We start from the raw sequence: 21,415 nt of genomic DNA, 5'->3' as shown, positions 1-21,415 counted from the left end.
GTTATGTTATGTTATGTTATGTTATGTTATGTTATGTTATGTTATGTTATGTTATGTTATGTTATGTTATGTTATGTTATGTTATGTTATGTTATATGAACTTCTCCTGAATTAATCCCCTATGTTACCCCCAAAAAACAGCAGCAAATCCCCTTTTGCCATCACAATTCAATATCACCAGTTGATAAAGAACTCGAAACTGGTAATAAAAATTTTCCCGCTTCAAAGTGTTACTCCCCGCCATTTCCGTTTGGTCTATAATCGGAGTCAAAGGGAACACGCATCTCTTACGCTGAAAAAAGGATTGATTGTAATAGCAGAACTTGAAAAAAATGTCTTAGTTCCTACGTTTGAATATTTATCAACTTTTTTGGTAGCAATTAGACTCCCCATGGTGGATAGTCTCAAGTCTCAGCTTTGGATGAAATGAAAAATTGATTACATATGACAAGATCTATGTCACTTTTTCCTCGGTCAACCAATGTCAATTTAATAATTGCCATCAAATTCTATTAAAAATTTCCAGGCAATTTCTGTCATCAAGTCATGCCATGCGTGAAGCTCAGGACGAAGAAGAGAAGATTAGGAGGCAAAGGAAGATGAAGAAGAAGGTAATAAAGAAGAAAAGGAGAATAAATCAAAATAGAAAGAATGAAGAGCAAGAAAAATAAGTGAAAAGAGAATGGGAGCAGAAAGAAAATCAATGTAAAGAGAGAAGAGGAAAAAGAAGAAGGAGAAGAAGAGCAAGAAGGAGGGGCAGAAGAGCAAAAGAAGGTACAAGAAGAGGATAAATAAGAAGAGGAAGAGAGAAGCAAGATGAAAAGGTGGAAGAGAGACAAAAAAGAAAATAAAAGTGAGAAATTGAAGACAAAGTATAGTAATATAGCGAAAAAGGAAAGAGGAAGAAGAAATAATTGAAAAGAAGAACAACAAAAGTAAAAAGCTGAGTCTGTAGCCGATTTCTTTCGATTGTTGTTGTTGCTGCTGCTCCCAGAAAACACCATTAGGAAACAGGTGAATGGCGGTAGAAAAGGTTGGAAGTTTCCCTTAAAAGGCCGAACAAGTGCAGATAGTTGTTAGGCTGTAGGAGGTTAATTTTATCTGCAAATTATAGTGATCAGCAGAAACGGCTTTGTATTTCTATTATGCAAAGATCTTCACCTGGAATAAGCACAATCACCTTCTGGTTGATATGTGGCCTAATAATTCTTTTGTTCGCTTCTTGTTCATTAAGCGAGGAGTTTGACCCATATTTTACACTTGGACTGAGAAGAGATGCATCGAATAGAGAGATAAGAAGAGCTTATAAAGCTCTTGCAAGGAAATGGTAGGGACCTTTGAAGCTATATTATTCAATCGATGAAGCGTCTTGATCAACAGGTTAACATGTTCAAGCTGTTTACACTTCGCCAATTAGAAACAGTAATAGACTGTTTTTAACTAGCAACCATCAAGACCATCTTAATGCTATTGTAAATACCTTGAAATTTTGAGAACTTGAAGCAAATTATATTAGAATTTTATGTGAAGAGTTTTTTGGCGGTACAGAATTTGAAAATATGGCAAACATTTTACACCATATTGGCTAAAAACTTTTTCGTCTGACACTCCTCAGAGCATAAAACGTCAAAATTAGGGTCCCAAATAACACGATGAAAAATAGAATTTTATACTTAAAGCACCGACTCAGACTGTGAAGGCAGTCAATGTTTTCTCCAAGTCTTGATTTTTCATTTTGTTTGTCATATTGTTTGTCATTTTCTTTCATAGTATTGGTGCTAGTGCCTAACAGTTAAAAGAGTAAACAATGGAAATGTTATTCTCTTGATTTTTCTTAAAGTAGGTTATAAAACGCCCTTTTAAATGAGTCATAAAAATATGTTAATTTACTTCAGAGCAATGATGGGAACTTAGCATGCATGATGAATTCTTATTTAAAAAAATTGGCTTGGGTAAACTAGAGATTGACAAATTGGCCATTATACTAACTAAATCTATTGAACCCAATAAAAATCTTAATCCTGAATAAACCTTATGACATAAAAAAACTTATAGAAATTTCTTTGATTGTTTGTCCTTCTGCTTGTAACAAATTTGAAGATTGCATGTAATACCATACTTAAGATTTCATGTAGCATGCTTAGGTATATACTTTTTGTCTGACACTTTATAGAGTATAAACGTTGGATAATGACAAAAAATAAGCTGAAAATTTATATCCATGTGTGGGTCGAAAGCAGGCGCGAATCTAGGCCGGTTGCACAGGTTTAAAAAAACCGGTCAACTTCTAAGAGCTTTGTTTTTCTGTAAATCTTGAATTTTTTATCTAAATTTCATTTGCAACAATTGCTGCACTTCTCCCTGACTGGCTACAGCTCTTCTGTTTATATACTGAATTGAACCCCTACAAGCATCTTTTATCTCAAAGTATCTGAGGAATTCAAAATCGAGGAAATCAGTAGCCACTCGAAGTGACAGTTTGGAGTATGCTATCTATGTGCCAATATTGAAACCGGTGGCTATTGTTTTCTGAAAACCTGTAAAAACCGGTACCCATATGTTTCCCTTGTGTGAGAGAAACCGGTGGCTAAAAAGCATATTCGATATCAATATCCATAGCTTGAAAGTGTGGATGCTTTAAAACAAAATGAAACAAAATTAAATACGGTGGCAAATAAGAATCTGAGGTTTTGTGTTGAGGGAATAGACTTTCTTTCTCGGAAAAAACATGAAAATTAGAATCGAAGTGGATCAAAGGCCATGCTGAAACGAAGTGAAATTCTGACATATTAGATGAAAATGTGGGCAAATCAATCTCATTTTACTAACCTCATTAGCAACTTTTAGCAATATTTATGGACCAATAACACACAGGGCTGTAATGGGGGTAAAGCACCCTGAAACCGGTCGAAATTTTGGCTAGATTTGTGCCTGATCGAAAATAACGTGAGAGGAAGAAAGATGTGTTTGATTGGTTATCTTGCTTTTACAAATCAGCAACCACTAAACCTTTCATCTAGTTGAAGAGTCTAAAAGAGAAAATGAACTTTTCCTCTCTAAACAAGTTGGGATTTTTTGTTTTGGTGCAAACAGATACCAAATCTCCTGAAATGAAAAGACAACTTTGTCTGCCCAATGATTTTGAATTTTTTGTCACTAAACATTTCAGCGCACTCTGAATTTGTGCGTAAATTTTGACCAATTACCAAATCACATTTTATTTGGGCGTTTTGGTTTTTGAAAATACACCATTCTCTTTTTGGAACTGTTTATTGCTTGATACCTGCAGGAACATGCTGTTTTATTTCTTCTATTAATTGCTGGTTGGTTAGCATCCTACATACTGATCTTCATATTGGCACACAAAATTCATAAACAACTTTTTATTGGTAGGAATGCAGTCCTTTTGAATGAATAGAAGCATGCCCTTAGTACTATTGACCACATCCCTCCCTATCTGTTCAAAATTTTATCAGTGTGGGGTAATACCAAATAATCAATGAAACCCCTGAGACTTTTGATCCAGCTTGAATCCCAGATTTTAGTATTTACAGCTCTTGATCATTTGGTACCAAGCAACCTTAGATCGTTTCTTTTCCATATGACCCTGTGTCTTTCCTGCTTTGAATTGCACTGTAAAATGCCATTTGGGTGCTTTAATTTGTTTTAATGATTACATAAATAATTTTAACTTGTGTCATGAACTCAATATTGCTTCGAATGCAAACAACTTCTCGAACAGTCCGCGAAACAAAGAAAAAGACCTTTTAATTCTACCATGCGGAAATTACCACTCAAATCATTACAACTCTACTCTTGAATCATCACTAAAGAAAGTTCTCTACTCTATGGGCACACAGCCTCATTTAGTATTACTACTTATTATTACATCACTTTACAAAAATACCTACCGCCATTGCATCATACTTGCCAGATTACCATCGAATGTTCTAGAAATTTCTACGCATACTAATCATACCATGAATTATAATTACAAAGCAATGTCCGCAGGGGATAAACAAAGCAAGTCTTAAACAAAACAACCACATACGTAATGTTTCTAAAATTAGTTCTAAAGATAATGTAAGTTCGCATCACGTGTCTTCGTGGTACTCAGTGACTCTGTCACACTTGATTTCATATTGTATTTCTCTGATCAATTTTCATTTTCATTTCAGGCATCCAGACAAAAATAAGAATCCAAAAGCACAAGAAATGTTTATGAAAGTCACAGATTCCTACAATGTATGTATAATTTTATTTACTAAATTTTGTGGAATATTGGATTAATTTTTTTCAGTTTTTAATTTTTTTTAATATGTAGCACCAATAACCTAGCATTGTATTAATTATATACTAAACATTTAATGCCAACAGAATTTGATCAGGCACGCAATATGGTAAATCGTGGGGAATAAGTGTTTGATCAAAAAACACATTTCCAGTCATCTTTTGTCACCCAAGCAAAAACAAATACGATACAAAGCTATTATATCTAAACACAGGAAACATAAGTAAGCTGAATCAATCATATCTCTTGGAAAAATGCAATATAAAACCCATCATGGAAGCTAAGGAATACTATAGGCATCTAGTATTTGAACTAATACATTAGCCCTTGGAACATCGTCTGAACAGTTAAAGTGTTTTTAACAAAATTTTGGTACGGCATTTTAGGTTTAATCTCTCAAAGATCATCATAACAGTTCATTTTCATATGATTTTGCCTCACACCAAAGTAAAATGATTTTAAAATTTTTTTGAAACATTAAGAACCCTTTTAGCCTTGTTGGTTTTTTATTAATTAACATTTGTTGTCTTCCCTTAGAGTGATTGCTTTTGCCTGGGCAGGCTAAAAATAAACAACCAGTGAGGATGGGCACCTACCCTTTTTATGCTTCAGTGTCAAAAGACACAACTTGACTTTAGCTATCTATTGAGTTTGAGTTGTTGTTCAAGGCATGGTTTTGACTCTCTACAAACAATGTGTGCATATAACAGAATACAGTTGATTTGAATTTGATGCATGAAATAAATGAAAAGGAGTACCATTATTTGACAACTTATAATAACATTTGTCCCAGAAGTTTTTAACAATTAAGCTTTTTAAGTGTTTTGGTTTTAGGTCCATCATGTTTGTAATAAATTCTTATTCAAAAAGTCTTTGCTGTCAAGGAAGTGCATGATCTTACATACTTAATGAGAACAATGACAATATTCTATTTTATAGCAGTCCTGGTAACATTGCCATTGCACGCCTCCACACATGCCTTGGTCAAAACATTAAGATGGGTGTTTCCATTACTCCATATTTATCTGTTCTCATTTCCTTTGCTCAAGTTTTTTTAGAAACTTATTTCCCTTCCTCCATTTTCAAATGTCTCTGTCTTTGCTGTTCCAAATAAAATGATGTGTACGATTACCAGCATGCCAACAAATTCCATATTACCAGGACTGTTTTATAGTAATGTTTTGGTGATCATTCAAATCATTATTTAAGGTAACAAAACATTTGAATTGATTTTGTAGATATTGAGCAATGAAGAGCGCAGATATAACTACGATAATTTTGGTATGACTAAAGAACAACCATCTGGTCAACACTCTGATGGCTACCACAGTCCTTTTGGGTTTCATTCAAATGCAAATTGGATGCCATTCAGTGATTCATTTTTTGGAAATATGGGGAACAAGAATATTCAAATTCTTACAAATCAGTTGTATGAAAAAACGGTTCTCCCTATGAGTTTTAAAGCTCCACAGATGATTTATATTTATGGTGACTGGTGCTTTCAGTGTAAGTAAGACTTGTTTATAAGCTGTGTCCTTTCCTTTGCATTGAACACTGGATATACAAAGTCTAGAATATCATGCACAGATATTTCACTATTTTTGGCTCAGTTTTTCTAGCTAATTTCAAGGTTGCCAAGTCTCACGGTTTTGTTGTGAAACCCACAGATCTTCACCTCTTCTCACAGTCTCACAACAGGAGTTACTTTTCTCACGGATTTCTTTTTTGGCCTCATTCTTCTTTCAATTCAGATCAAACACCTTGTGGTTGCTGAACACATTCCATTCCACAATATTGTTTATGACAATCACTTGCCCAGACCTGTTGCATGATTGATTGTCAAACACTTTAATGTATCAGTATTATACGTTATTATTGTTCATTGCTTTGATTTTTTGTTCTTACGTTTAAAAGCCTGTTCTCTGTGTTTTTCTGGAATGTTTCAAATGTGAAATAAACAAATGTTTAGGCATTCTGAATGGTCTAGTTTTAAGCCATTTGAGCACTCCAGATCTACTGAAATTCGGAATTCTTCTGCCCCTAGCCCATGACCCCAGTTCAATTGCTCACTAGCTGCGCTCATTAAATCTCACAAGTATTATTTTCCAAAACTTGGCAACCTTGAATTTTATCATTTGTAGCCAATAACTTTCATAAGCATCTTTTTGTTGTTTTGCAACTGGAGAAGCAAACAATTTTTTGGAAGGTCTATGATTTGCCAAATACCACGAACAGACAGAAAAAATTTGAAATTGATATGATACACTAAGCATTATAACACCCAGATGCTTATTGGTTGGCCAATAGTTTATCAACAGATGGCCACTTGCATGTATGGATTGTCTTGAGTCTTTATACCCCTGATATGCTATGATGCAAGGCAGAAAAATGTGATGCTAATACACAGCTGTTTAAAATGCAAAAAACAATATATGGTCAGCATTATGTCACTGATACATCCAGTATGAATCGGTTTAAGGCTTGAACTGATTTACAGTGAGTTAGAAGCATTTACAGTGGATTGTGGTTTCTAAAGTATTTTAGGAGAGCTTAAAATGTAAAAGGGAAACCATTAGATAAGGTTTGGATAAAGTTACAGCAAACACATGGTTTATTCAAAAATTGGTTTTCCTTATATCAAATGATCTTAATGTTAAAATAGCAAGTTTTACCTTCATCTCATCTATACTGGCCCAAAGTTCATGATTGTGAAAATAAATATTCCCCACAAGGCCATTGGCTTTTATCTTGCTCAAGGGAGGTTTCAAAGTCCCATTTTCCCTTATCTGCTGACAAGTTGAAAATTTGAGAATTCACAGGAATTTTTTCAGGTGGGCTGTCACACCCCTCAAGCTACCAAAGCTACGACTCTGCAAAGAGCTAGGACTTGTGTACATGAAACTTTTTCTCACATTTATTGACCATTCTGCAATCTTTCTATTCTCGAGAGAAAAATATCAAATCTTAATGACTTTACCTTGATTTGTGTGTAAGAAAGAGGGACCGCAGGATAGGCTGTCCGCCAGATTTTGTGAATCTTGCAATGAGTAATAATACAAAAGATTTTCAGGAACAAAGCAATATGATGACGAGAATCCAATGCAAAAAAATAAAATTTCCAAAATAAATTAAATTCAAGGAATACTAATATTTTGCCCCGGCATACAGGGCTTCATCAGAGTGATATGTGGTATTTATAGAGTGATATTTTACCTTGATTGTCTGGTTTGTTGTTAGGTATGCAGCTGGAACTGATTTGGGAATCAGTTGCAAATGATATGACATCTCTAGGGATTGGCTTTTATGAGCTGAATTATCAGTATAGCAGGACACTGAACAGCAGACTTGGTGTAAGGTATTATCCACAATTCTTAGCTGTATTTGAAGGCAAGGTTCTGGAATACAACATGGAAGAATATTCAAAAGAAAGTTTCAGGCTGTTTGTTTGGAAGCTGATTCCACAAGGCCTTGTCAAACAGGTATGTAATGTTACAAAGTAAAAAATATTGCCGCTTACATTGCAATACTAGCTCAGTTCAATTTTTTGGCTAATGTTCTTTCACTGCAGATGTTAGAAGCTAAGTTATACCTGTAATTGCATTTATAACTCGACTTTTATTTCAATTACAGCTTAACAAAGAGAATTACATCGAGTTCTTTCGTCAGTGCTTTATTGACAACAAGCCACAGGCCATTTTATTCTCAAACAAGATAGATGTACCTCTTCTGTTTAGCCTGATTGCATATCAATACCACCAGAAGATTGCTTTTGCGTATGTGAATAGTGCACGACCTGGCTCTGATGGTTTATTGAGTAGATATGGAGTTCAGAAAAAGGAACAACTGTTTCTTATTCTTAAAGAAGAACCTTCAGTGCCAGAGGTTATCCTAAAGGTATGCTATTCTTAAGAAACTTTCCTCATTTCTTACAAGGTTTCTTATGACAAGCCATTGTATGTATGCTGTACTGGTTGATACTTTGAGCTTTTGAAGTTTAGTTGCTTGTATTCTCTTTTAGCTATGGGTGAATTTCGTTTCAATTGTGTATGTAATTATCACTATGAATAAGGTTTTTTTTTCAAATGGAATATATCCAATTTCAGGGTTGGTGATATGGTAACATCCACTCATTTTTTATGAAATTATTTTTTATTTTTCTAGGGTTCGAGTCTAAGCCAGAAAGCTATCCATAAAGCGATCTCTGAGAATTTGTATTTTCACCTTCCACGCTTATCATCTCAGGAGATATTTGACAGCATTTGTCCTGTATCATCTGAATATTATAAAAGGTGAGTATGGTCAGTGCTACGATAAAATCTGCTGCCACAAAGGGCTCTAAGAGTATGATGCGAAGTTTTTCTATTAAACATCGTAGGAGATTAGGACCTACTTTTTTTTGTGTGAGTTGTATGATATTTGCTTCAACCATTGGCATTGTTTTGGTTAAAGTTGTAATGTTTTGGAATGAAAAATACATAATTACAATGCCAGTCGTTTGATCTTCTAAATAATTATGATAGGCATTGTAGGTTATATTTGAAGCCATCTGTAATAAAGACATCCTGACTGCTTTTTTACCACTCGTTGTGCTTTTCTAATTATAAATAATTGCTCCTAGGTCAATGATGCAGTAAAATATAGGGCAACTTTCTTTTCGATGTAAAAACAGATTTATTTTCGTGAATTCGTAGTGACCGATGTTTGTGAATGTCCCGCTTGAGAAAATCCTTGAATAAGTACATCTTGCATTAAAAATGGATTCCTGCTGTCGATTGAATAGATGTGTGTTTCACGATCATATGCTTCGAAAAAGTCATTAAAAGCTATAGAAGCCGATCGAAATCCATCAAAAGAGTTATATGAAATCCCTGAACTTTTTACAAAACCCTTGAAGTCATAGGTATGATTCCATTAGTCCAAGCTGCATTCAGCCATTGCAGAAACCGTTACACTTCAAGGATGCTAGGTACGAAGGGAGCTGCCTAATCATGTGGTAGCAGATCGTTTATCGTTGTGTGTTATCTTCGAGATAGTGCCAATGATGATTTTCTTATTACTCCATGTTGCGATGCAAAAATTACGCATTTTTTAGGGGAGTGAATTCACCTCCTTTTAAACGAGAATGAACCCATGCTATGCGTTTAGTGTTATTCACAATATTATTTGCGATTCCTTTGACTGTCAAGGAGAGAAAGGAGAGTGAAAGAGAGTCGGGCATATGAATCCAACGAAACATGACCTTTTGTAATGGGTGTTTTCTGAATATGGGATGCGATTTCATTGGCGTATTCCAGGGCATAGCTTTAATGCACTGTTGTTGTTAGTGTTTGAGTCATCTTTGTGTGGCAAAATCCCTTTCCAAAACCTTTTTCTAAGTCTATTCCAAAAATATCAGCTTAAAGGGAGCTCATTGCTGATTTTCTTACTTTTTTAGATACTGCGTACTTCTGTTCACGTTTTCACGCCAAGATCATAGCTATCAAAGATATCTCCTAAGAAAAATGGCAAAAGACGTGAGATGGAAAGAGAGAAATGTTCAATTTATGTACATCAATGAAGACATACAGAAGAACTTCAGGATCGATGATGCCAAATCTGATGGATCTTGCCAAAATGGAGAACAGGCATTGAAGGTATTTCAATAAGCAAATATCTAGAGTATATACAAATTTTTTAGCACTCAATTTACTATTTTCATTTTCACCTTCCATTTCTTTGGCATCATCAATTAATGTATGTACTTTGTGGCTAAATTTGGATAAATTGTCTGATACCCCCAAAAACTTTACGAGGCGATAACATTTGTAAGCAAATTATCATTTCTCGGCATGGGAAAAAAGGCACAATAAGCGTATTTATGATACCAACCCCCTTGCTGATTGTAATTAGCCACTTGTGCAAATCTTTTCCACTCAATGGTAAACTGACGCCTCAAATTAAGGTATCTTGGAAAAACCGAAGCCAAATTTGCGCCCCATTATCACTACCCTTAAAGCTCTTAACCCAAGGCTTATTCGCAAATTTATTCTTGGAACTCAACTCAGTTTCTTCATTTTCTGTCTTTTGAATAGAACACATTGTTTTTTGACAGGTGCTGGTTTTCTTGCGTCTATCGGCAAAACGTATTCTTTATGACTGGCTACATGGAGGCTTTTGTCCTGATGATCCCGAGGACCCGTCGGTGAAACTCGCGTCCATGCTCGAGCAGCTTGTTGGTAGAAAAATAGATCTATCTAGAGAAGCAAACATATCCGCAATCAGCGATGAGCATCAGCCAGTAAGTTTAAAGCTCTACTCCCAATAGAAATGTACTTAACTTGAAAGTCATCACTATAGTAACGTCTTTCAGCATTGATTCAGGCATTGCCCCTGCCTTTCTTTTGCTCGGTGTTCGTTGCTTCACTTCATGTACTTTTTGTATGCAGTTTAAAAGCTACCCAAACAATTTCCTATCAAATATCAGCACGATGCTTGAGTATCAGCAGATTTTGCTTACCAATTCTTTCTAACACAGCTCAGCGCTAAAAAATCATTCGTGATTTTCGTGGTATATAATTACATTGTAGAGAACAGGACGGTTCTAAGTTGCTACTGTGAGTTTCACGCTTAATTCGGTCATCGGGCAACTGTTCTACAATTAGATGTCAAGCTTTTCTTTTGGACCCATTTGGGCCTTGATTTCCACTGATTCAATGCATATATAAAATATTTAGAATGAAATGTTGAACACCCTTTTAGCATCACTAAAAAGTTAAAATTTCTGAAGTGTTCAAAATATTTATGGACAAGTTATGGAAAATCAAGGGACAAATTATAAACAAAAAAAGCATTTTAGGTGTATAGCTCGTTATCATAACGAATGGTGGACATGACGAATTTACTGTATGTCTTATTCACGCTACCCGTGCTGTTTATAATATGTGGACCATTCTTTTAATAAGCTTTTGCTATACAAATAGCAAATTTTAACTTCTTGAAAACTTTTTATAGCAAAAATTCCTTTAAACATGAGAAAGAAAACAAATGTAAATTACTTGTCATATTTCGTGTTATATTCGTTTTTTTGAATCATCAATATTTCTTGTAGACTACCATACACTGTTGACGTTTTTTCCTTTGCAGCACTTGTTTTATCGTATTTCCAAGCACATGAGCTCATTTTTTGATCACGTGGTCGATTCATACCAGTTCTTTAGTTGGTAAGCGTTTTTCCCTACTTTTCAATCATTATCATTCTGGGTGGTACCAGTATTTCTTTCTACTCGGGTACCATGTATTCTGAAATCTGACATCTAAATTTCGCTGCATCAAGTTTTGACCATAACAATTTATTGCTTTACATTGACCAGGGTATTTTTGCCTTCTTTATTGTTGGGTTTCTTATTGAATCGAAGCATTGTGTTGGTGTTAAATGAATCATGCTTGTGTTAACTGAAACAGTTCGACTTATGTTAACTGAAAGAACTTGGTGAGAGGTTAGCTGTTGATGATTGGTCAAAAAACTAAAGAGCCAATCAACATGCCGTTTTTTCCTGTGTGTGACTTCGGGTACTTACAGGAATTTTGCACATATACTGTATTTCCTCGAAAATAAGCCGCGGCTTATTTTTTTTTATGAAATGAAATTTTCAGCCTACTTTTGAATGTTGAAGTGTTTCCAGAAAGGAAAAAGAAAATTTGAACAAAAATTCTTTTTTCCACTGATAAACAAGCTCCTCCAAGTCCTCTGAAAGTGGTCGTCTGCCAGAACCAGGTAGTTGTTTGAAGAGAGCCTGATCGAGTTTTTCATCTTCTAATGTTTTTACATTGATTTCAAAGTGTCTTGCAGTTGTATTATTGGAACAGCCTGTATCTGCTATTTACTTTGAAACTTTTGTTTCAAACTTAGCAGAAAACGACTTTCTAGTAGGAGCCATATTTACAAAATATTTATTTTCAAACAATTTGCCAGTAGATTGGAATGATTTGATTCGAACGTTTATTTGACTGTCAGGAGTGAACTTTTATTTGACTGTCACTGTCTCTCGGCTTATTTTCGAAGTCGGCCTATTTTCCTATATTTTCTAATATTTTTTGGCTTATTTTCGAGGTCGGCCAATTTTCGAGGAAATACGATGTATTGCAGGCTAATATAACATTGAAATTAATGTTCCGTGATTTCATTGATTTAGACCGAGCTACTTGTACGTTGACACGACACTGCTTTTTCAAGTATGAGATGAAATAAACTGAATAAAGTTTTTAAGTTTAATCCTCCTCATTATTTTTGAAAAAACCTGTTACATTGTTATCAAAATTATTGAATTTGGTGCTATTCAGATTTTTATGTTATTTCTTCATCATTTGAATCAGGTATCATTATCTTAATTCATTTACCAGAAATCTGAAATGCGTCTCCAACCTGTTGTTTGTTACTTTTAATCCGCCATATTGCTTTTCCCAGGAGCAGTCCTGTTTCCATGATAATAAATTCAATGTTGATTGGCATTGTGCTTGTTGCTAGTGTTCTGTTACCTCTTGCTGGGTGAGTTCATCATTTTTCACTTGTATTCCTTTTAGCGTTAGAGCTTTTATCTCTATCACTAATAATGTTGACGATAATTGGATGGCCTACAGAAAAATGCATCCTTATTTTGTGACTGACATCTCAGTGTAGGGAGATTCAATTGAGATTTGATTGAAATCTGTTTGGTTTTGGAACTGTCATTTGTATATATTTATCTTCAATGTATCTTGTTTTGCTCTTGGTTATGGGAAATAACCACGAAAACATCAGCATTATTATGACCAGTAACGTCCTTCTCCATCGCGGGAAACAAGGGGGATATGGTCTACAATCGTAATAAAGACATATTTTCAAGAAAGACTTCTTTTTGGTTCCTAAGAGGAAGCTATATCGAAGGTTTTTCGGTAACGCCCACTCTGCTTCCCTATCTGCTTAGGCTAGCGGCAAATCTAACGGATATCGCTCTAATCTAAAGACAATGCCGAACGACCATCTGTTTTTTATTCATGCAGGAGATCCTCATCACAACAAGAGGAAGAGGTTGATTGCACTGTCTTGGGAATTAAGAAGCTTACTTCCAAGAACAGCAAGGAGCTAATCACCAATGCTCCTCCGGGGAGGTTCACGGTCATCATTCTTTTAGATGCGGAAAACTTAAGTCAGGTAGAAGATTCACCAATCATGCAGGCCTTTTCGGACGCTACATACACATTTGTCAGGTGAGCTTTGCAAGATTCGTTTAACGGAAGAGGACTTAGACAAGCAAGCAGCCTATTCAAATCGAACACTTTGTTTATATTCTTAGCAATGATTTTGCATTGATATGCAACACATAAGTAAAATTTCTCGAAGCTACTACTGCGCCTACACCTCTTATTCAAATCCTTGCTATTTCGTCAGTTCAGATAACATGTAGCCTCTTTTTCACTTCAACTCTTCTAGCTCTTGCTATTATAATTGAAGCACATTTTTTAAAAGGGTCCCAAAAATAGCTTGTTATTGGCCAATTCAGCTACAGGAAAATTCTCTTCAGTTTTTATCTGGGTCTATTTCAGAAATGGCCCTATTGCTGCAGTGCCAATAATACCCACCTTAGTCCGTCCCTGTCTGTGAGCTAATTTTGTACCTTTGTAATTGTGCTATTTGTTCATTTGTAGAGGAGAGCTGATCACGTTTGCCTGGCTTTCCATTCAAGAGCAGTTGTCTTGGTGTGCGGAAGTTATGGACATAAGAGAGTTTGGGAAAGTTCTACCAGGCACTGTAATAGCCGTTAATGGTCGTAAGAAATACTTGCATGTTTTTAAACCAAATGGTAACGTGAATCATGAAAGACTTGCAGATTTTATAGGCCTTGAAAGTGACAATGAAATAGATGATGATGAACTGGATGGGCGAGCTTTGCAAAGTCAGAAAATCGCAGTTATATCTATTAGAAATTTTTTAGGTACTTGGTTAGAGAGACTTTGTGATGGAACATTGACTGATCGGATGCGTGTTGATAACTGGCCTAAACTGGAGCTTTAGAAACGATATCTGTTTGCAGTTTGCGAACAGTTTTGTTTGGCTAAACTTTAGGACTTGCAAAATTGAATGTATTTACAAATTTCAGGCAGAGATATTTATTTGTATGTAGGGAAGGAATTCCCGTTAAGGTTGACCATCAAAGTTTATACGAAAAATGGTAACTATTGCCTTTTGTATGCTCATGCCACATGGTTGTACCACTAACAAGTTCAGTGGTTTTTATATGTGTGCACTGTTAGAATTGATCATTTAAGTCTAGAAACAGAGGTTGGGTTGAATTTTTAGCACAAAAAATAATGCGTTTATTCGATCAGTTGAATTTATTTAAATTTAGTGTGCCGTTCGAGGGGGTCAGTTTTCTAAAGAATGCCCGCTTGTCCCCTAAAAGTATCGTGGAAATGCCTTCGAGTAATTTTAATTCTCTATTCAAGCCCAGTAGCAGTAAATTCGAGTGTCGCTTCTTCTGTTAGTGTTTTTTAAGGACATCATCGAAAAGGCAGTATTTTACAATTAACTTTTGCAAAAGTAACCGTGACTTGAAAGCTGAAAGGATATTAATCTCATGGACCAGCACCAGAATTCAAGTTTATTTCGCATACAAAAAACAGTTGATAGAATATTTATCATTGTAACTGAACAAATTTTAGTTTAATATTAGATTTAGTATAAAACTTGGTTTGTTTTGTCATTTGTTTCAATATTCGACTACCTTACGACCACAGAATCAGAGAAGGTTGATTCTTGAGTCAACCTTATCCTGATATATTTCTAAAGATTGATTTGCTTGAAAATAATTTGTTATGTAGTCCTTTTACATGTGTCATAGCTTTTTTTCGGCTACATATTGTGGTATTCTACAAATTGGTCAAAAGTCAAGAGAAATTAGGAACAAGCTGAGGCTGAGCTACTCTAAAATGCAATTTTAAACAACGTTTTATCTCAAGTACGAGGACTTTCGGATGCTTTTCCGGTAAATTTTCAAACTTGTCGGCAAATGAAGATTGTTCCACTTACTTTGTTGGCAAATGAGGCCTAAACACCTCCATAGAGCGAAAAAGCTATCAGTGGCACTGCTTACACCATGTTAATTTAAGAACAAAATAAGAACAATCCAGCCTCAAAAAAGATTGTATATATTTATAGACTAAGTACCCATCCCCTTTTTGCTGAAGCCTGCAACAACTACACAAAAGGTCCTTTCTGGGCACCCCTCAAAATTATTGCATTTCTTCCTTTAAGTATTGAGCAGCAACAACAACAATTTTGTTGCTATAATGCTGCGAGTTGAATTGCATTGTAAACAGAAGAATCGTCTGCTCGGGCTTTGCAAAGGCTGTTTGTTGCCGCCTTACAAATCGCAGTAAACTCTGCCAGATCGCAAAACATTATCAACAATGAGCTCTTCAAAGATTCAGCAAAGTATAAAAGAAGGTTTCAAACTGTATCCTTTAGTACCAGGTGCGCAATTAGATTTCTCAGGAGTGTTGTTGGTTCGGAACAATTAGTTTTTAGGCCATTCTTATCACCTAGTATATTTTTTCTATCGACTAGGTATAGGCGGAAGTTTTGTCTATTATACAATACCAGATAAACTTCAGCTCTCTTAATTCAAGTAAAGTTATGAGGATTTATTGTGTAAAGCTTTAAGGTTTTTTTACTTTCTAGCCTTTTTCTTTAGTGCAAATTATAAGGTGTGGTTTCATAGGTGTGTACTATTGTCTTTCATTGGTATTTCTAAATGAATTCCTCCATAAATAAATGCGAGTGGCAACAACAGTTCAACTCAGCTTCTCAAATGTTAGCTTTATTTTATGAAAACTAGTATAATCCCTGTAAAATCAAGGTTGTTGGATGTGGATTAAAAAAACTCTAGGTATAATTTCCCAGATTCAAATTTAGTGCACCATTGCCATGCTCTGCATACTGGTTTTTCAAAACCATTCATTGCTTTGTTGTTTACATCAAACTTGATAATAGAGCAACAGAAATCTGGAACAGAACAAAGACATCAAACAACTGTTTAAACAATTACTATGATTTGCATCACTTCAGCAAACTGCAAACATATAGATTTATTACAGCCCTTGACAGAAAAATGTTAGCACCCATTGGTTACAACATTTGAAATTTGAACACAGATTTCTAACTGCTAAAATGTGTCTGGATAACTGATCAAATAATAAATGCAGTTGTGTAAATAAAGAGCAGTATAAGATAACCTTATATGTTCAAGACCTTTGGGTTTTTTGTCTTGTTTTTATCGTAGGAAGGAGGGACCTTTGTCATTTAAGTAGTCCTTTGTCTTTGATATTTCTTAAGAAGGCCTGATAAAGATCTTTTCTAGTATTACAACTAGAGTTTTTAGGGTATGCTCCTTGACAAAGCAATAGAAATTGGATGAATCTTAGAGATGCTGAGAGTGGAAAAGTACTGTGGCAAGGAAGTGAGGACATGTGAGTAGAGTAATATGTATCAAACTCTAGCAATTTAAAGTTAAAAAGTTAATGCATAAAAAAAACTTGCTGTTCGAGAAATCAAGTGCTGTTCTTTTACATTATAAGTTAATAAACAAAGCAGAGATATGCAGATCTTTTAGAATTTTGCAAAATTGAAAAGATCGCACCCTTATGCAGGCTCATGGGCCTATAATTTTTTCCAAAATGCCAGCCATTGGGACCAAAAGATAAATCAAAGATGCTTTTTCATAACTTTGTGCATTGACAAGTAAAACACTTAACCGTTTAATCAATTTCAATATTAAGTTTTTTCACTGACCATCATGCATGTAAAAAATTTGGTTACCTGTTTTAGATAAAGAATTGATATGTTCCCTGAACAAGACATTATCATGATATACATATCTTGCTCTTGTGCATTAAACTGCAGAGGGAAAGTAAGAGCTTTTATAAGTGACTAAATTGACAACAAGAGGGGAAAAATTTAGAGATCTTATGCAAATACTTTCTTAAGATACCAGATCTTTAAAGCAGAATGTATGATCAAATATATTGTCAAAAGAGAAATATGTAATTTTTTGGTCTTTTATGAAGTATTCTTTAACATCCTCATCCAGAAAAGTCTCTAGCTTAGCTTAAAGGCTCAATGATCCTACACCCAGGTATAAGCCCATGGTCCTTTTTACCAGGTGGGCTTATTTGCGGCATAATAAGGTACATACTTTTCATTCATCAAAAGATTAGAATTTTCAGCCAGTCTTTTGTCATACCTTTCTAGCCCTTTAACTTCAATATCAAGCTGTGTGGAAAGAGTCACCTAAAAGAGTAATTTGGTTTATTTTTGTTATCTCATCATTTATAATGTTAAGAAAAGATTTGCACCTTTAAGCAAAATTTAATTATTTGACTTATTCTTGATTAAGAGCAATGATATTTAGTTTTAAAATATGATTATTAAAAAACTTTTCCTTTCACATTCAGCTTATAAGATTTATGTTTTTGTCCATATTTTATTTTTTCACTAAATAAACCTTTTTGTTTGTGTTGTAGATCTTTATCAGGTGTAGAACATGAAGGTAATATGTTGTCTCTGTTCTTCTGTGACTTTTAATAAATCTTGTTCTTGTTCCCCAAAAACTGATGACTCCTAACAATGCAAGTTTTGTTTCAAGACAAAATACAACTTTAAATACTCTTTGCCAGATTGACATGTATATGAACACTGTTATTATCTTCTGGATTTGTCAATAATTTCAGACTTTATTCTAAAATTTCAATATGGTCAATCCCTAATATTTTTGGGACATTTTCAGAACTTCAATAAGCATAGTTTATGCTACTAAACATATCCATTGGTTAAAAGAATAAAAACAATGTTCTACTCATCAACAGACCTTATAGAAACATTGTCTTCTATATATCTTTTCATTAGTAACCAATGACCATGAATATTTTCATAATTGTGAATCTCTATCCAAAGTCCAAAGAACAAAGTTCCACTAATGTGTATTTGAAATTTCACATTCCATTTGCTATAATCCCATCCTCATGTTCTTTTTGTTTAGCAAGAGTACCCAAAAAAGTTCTAAAGTGCAAATCAGTGTCAAGGGAAATCAATTTTACATCTAGAGAAGAAATGTCAAGGTTTCGGCTAGAACAGCGTGTCATGTTTAAAGGAAAATGTATAGAAGGTAACTTGATATAGTTTTTGGGAATCAAGCATGTCGTGGTAGGAGCAAAACAGCAGGTGCTTGACAAATTGAGCACCTTCAATTTGCTAGGCATGCAAAAAATATATTGCCAAATCATCAATAACAAAATAGATTTATTGTAACTATGTACTTTTAGAAAGTATAGACTCACTAGGCACTTGAGTGATTGAGCTGCTAAAAGTGTCTAGGCAGGCATGTGGAGATGCTCCATTGAGCTTCAGTGCCTCTCAACACAAGGCCTGCAGTCAAGACAATCTTTGTATTGATGATAAACTACATTGGAATCGTATTAAGAGTTTTGCTTTTTCATACTGTTATAGAGTTTCCCAGTTAAAAATCATTTAATAATAAATACATATTCTTCCATACTAGAGTGGTATTTTGAGTTTGGATTTGTTATTCCCGAATCAACAAATACTTGGCAATCATTAATTGAAGCTGCTCCAGAAGACCAGATGATGCCTGCAAATGTTTTGAAGTAAGATTTCTTGTCTGATCAAAATTCTTCTTAAAATTTTAGTAAATAATGCTGAAGGATCTGTATTCTGTGAATAACACTGTTTCAAACTGATTGCTTGTCTCCAATTTTATAACTGCACAAATTTATTGCCTTTTTCTTGTTTCATTAATATTTTCTTTTTAGATTTTCATCTTGACCTCTACACAGGTATGATAATTCCCTAGATGAATTGTGGTCCAAGATGAACTTTTAATCCCTAGATGAACATGAAATTTAATACTTACTTCTTCGAGTCCAATCACACCATATACAGCTTTTCTTCATTTTCATTTTAAAGTTCTTCATCATTTCTTTTTTCAGTGGCAATGTTGTGGTTGAGACAAAATTCTTTGATGATAACAACCTCATAAGCACATCAAGAGTCAGACTATTTTATGTATAAGACAATATGGACAGGAGGCAATCAGGATTGTAAATATGAATTAAACTTTTGCCATGTAGAGACAAAGTGCAACTTGCTTTTCCCACATAAATAGGTTGTTGGAGGCAATATTCATTTTGCCTTTCCATCATTCTTAGCCTAGCCTTAATCATTGCAGCAGCCAAAGGGACAGTGCCTTCATCGTAGTTTAAACTCATTATCATGATAATGATGATAACAGAGTATATAAAACCAATTCTTTTCCCTTCTGTCTTCAAAAGTCTCGTTTTGAACTAGCTTTATAATAACAAACTATTGATAAGAGTGATTTAATTACCGTGGCAGTATTTTGTTTTTTTAGTTTTTCCTATTTTTTATCATATAGCACATTCTTGGTTCCCTTCTCATTTATGTTTAGTTGTTAATTATTGCATCAAAATAAACAAACCACTTATTTATGTATTCTTATAGCTCCCTTAAATGTAGCAAAGCATGATACAAAAAACAGAATCCTGAGATTTAAACTTATGAAAAGATAAAGAGTTTGACTTTGCAATTTAACATAAACAAGCATGAAACATATAAGAAAGATCCTTATGTTTGTTGCTTTGATGTCACAAATTGCATATTTTCTCTGCTTTTCATTTGAATCCCCATTAAAATAATCAGATAACCATTCTTGGTGCCATACATTTGATTTGCAACATCAACCTCCATTCCTGGTTGATTGACAAATCCACTTTTCAAGAAAAGTTGCCAAGAAAATATTTCAATGTTTTTTCAGATAAGATATTTTTGCAAATGGAAAGGCATTCACTCCCTTTCTTTCTAGAATTTATTTCTATAGTGATTTTAATAGCTAGAGATTACTTGACTGACTTAACTCATAACCTTGATTGTTGACTATGGAGTATTAAGATCTTAGATTCATTCATTGATTAAAAATCTTGATGAAAATCTAAACTTTTTCAGTTTTGCTTCTTTCATTATCTTTCTGCCATCTAGGCAATTTATTTATTGTCTAGTTTGAATATAGTGTGAAAACCTTATTTGCTTTTAACAGGCAAGCTAGGTATTTCACACGTTTTTTGAAAAACTCAGTCTGGTGCTGCTCAAGCTAAGAGACTTTTATTGCTTGCTTTAGAAACATGAAGCAGTTTTCAGATCTTTCTTTTCTTTAAAATATAAGTGAACCCTTCATTTGTTTATCCAAAACAGTGCTATATTCAAATGTCAAGAGTCAATCAGGATTCAGAATATGAACTATTGTTTCATTGATATCAAGACCAAAAAAACGTGGACATTGCCCCTCAAGGACTTATTGTAACGTAATAAAGTTTTGCCATTTGAGCGTTTGAACGGGGCTTAATATGAACGCTTTTCTAATGATAAGAGATATTGATATTTAAACTGCAAAGATTTTTGACGAGGATTCGTTTCAAATAAGCTTCAAATATTCCTGGGTTTTGCAAAATCTTTCAGCAAAATTTTAGGATTTGGTGAGATTTCATAGATTTCATAATTTATTTTAAATATTTTGAGATCTCAACAATGTTTTTAGAGATTTCCTTATTTTGTGAAAGGTTCACGAGATTTTTGAGAGTGATTCACCCCTCGCATTACACAACGTTAATGCTGAAAAGCCCATCGAAATGTTTAGTGCTGCCAAAGGGAGGGCACCAAACATCATCATTGGCTATACGTCCTGTCGTATAAGAGGAAAGTAAAACAAAGCTGTAAACTATTTAGCTAATTTTTGAAAAGAGGAAAACGATAAAACAATAAATGCTGCTATATAAAGATTAGAAGGAATCACTGTGAAACCTAATAACGAGATTTTGAGACTTTGAAGAAGAAGAAGAAAGAAACAAAAATAGAATTCAACTTGAAAAGAAATTTAGAATGGGAATGCGAGAAGCAAAAGATATTTCTGGGATTGGAAGATGAGCTGGTTGAGATATGGCCACATCATAGTGACAGTCTCTTTCACCATCGAATCAATGTAATTTGGTCTCGGTGCAAAACTTTATAAACGAAGCTAGAAT

General features: G+C 34.4%; 2 protein-coding genes across 2 annotated transcripts; both read left to right on the top strand.

Annotated features, from left to right (window-relative positions):
• The first annotated feature begins 798 nt into the window (after window positions 1-798).
• Window positions 799-15,466, top strand: LOC148957219 (dnaJ homolog subfamily C member 16-like). The gene is made up of 12 exons (XM_089115741.1): window positions 799-1,327; window positions 4,179-4,245; window positions 5,530-5,797; window positions 7,529-7,770; window positions 7,922-8,185; window positions 8,453-8,580; window positions 9,726-9,924; window positions 10,383-10,568; window positions 11,414-11,490; window positions 12,735-12,815; window positions 13,310-13,516; window positions 13,955-15,466. Exons 1-12 carry the CDS (start codon window positions 1,146-1,148, stop codon window positions 14,319-14,321), a joined length of 2,268 nt encoding a protein of 755 aa, XP_088971867.1. The 5' UTR covers window positions 799-1,145; the 3' UTR covers window positions 14,322-15,466.
• A 137-nt stretch (window positions 15,467-15,603) lies between these two features.
• LOC148957218 (retinal rod rhodopsin-sensitive cGMP 3',5'-cyclic phosphodiesterase subunit delta-like) lies at window positions 15,604-20,338 on the top strand. The gene is made up of 6 exons (XM_089115744.1): window positions 15,604-15,762; window positions 16,712-16,774; window positions 17,828-17,853; window positions 18,343-18,468; window positions 18,862-18,967; window positions 19,310-20,338. The coding sequence occupies exons 1-6, from the start codon at window positions 15,716-15,718 to the stop codon at window positions 19,389-19,391; spliced, it is 450 nt and encodes a 149-aa protein (XP_088971870.1). The 5' UTR covers window positions 15,604-15,715; the 3' UTR covers window positions 19,392-20,338.
• The last annotated feature ends 1,077 nt before the right edge of the window (window positions 20,339-21,415 follow it).

Source organism: Rhopilema esculentum, unplaced genomic scaffold, assembly GCF_057945365.1.
Source record: "Rhopilema esculentum isolate cy_ngs unplaced genomic scaffold, ASM5794536v1 HiC_scaffold_36, whole genome shotgun sequence".
Taxonomy (NCBI): Eukaryota; Metazoa; Cnidaria; class Scyphozoa; order Rhizostomeae; family Rhizostomatidae; genus Rhopilema; species Rhopilema esculentum.
This window is presented reverse-complemented; position numbering and strand designations above follow the sequence as displayed.

Excerpts from the sequence above, each read along its gene's own strand:
- LOC148957219 (XM_089115741.1), top strand. The coding sequence starts at position 1,146 with ATGCAAAGATCTTCACCTGGAATAAGCACAATCACCTTCTGGTTGATA. Across the intron at positions 8,581-9,725 it reads TCATCTGAATATTATAAAAG|ATACTGCGTACTTCTGTTCA; the intron begins GTGAGTATGGTC and ends TTACTTTTTTAG. Across the intron at positions 11,491-12,734 it reads TCATACCAGTTCTTTAGTTG|GAGCAGTCCTGTTTCCATGA; the intron begins GTAAGCGTTTTT and ends TGCTTTTCCCAG.
- LOC148957218 (XM_089115744.1), top strand. The coding sequence starts at position 15,716 with ATGAGCTCTTCAAAGATTCAGCAAAGTATAAAAGAAGGTTTCAAACT. Across the intron at positions 16,775-17,827 it reads TGGCAAGGAAGTGAGGACAT|ATCTTTATCAGGTGTAGAAC; the intron begins GTGAGTAGAGTA and ends TTTGTGTTGTAG. Across the intron at positions 18,968-19,309 it reads ATGCCTGCAAATGTTTTGAA|TGGCAATGTTGTGGTTGAGA; the intron begins GTAAGATTTCTT and ends TTCTTTTTTCAG.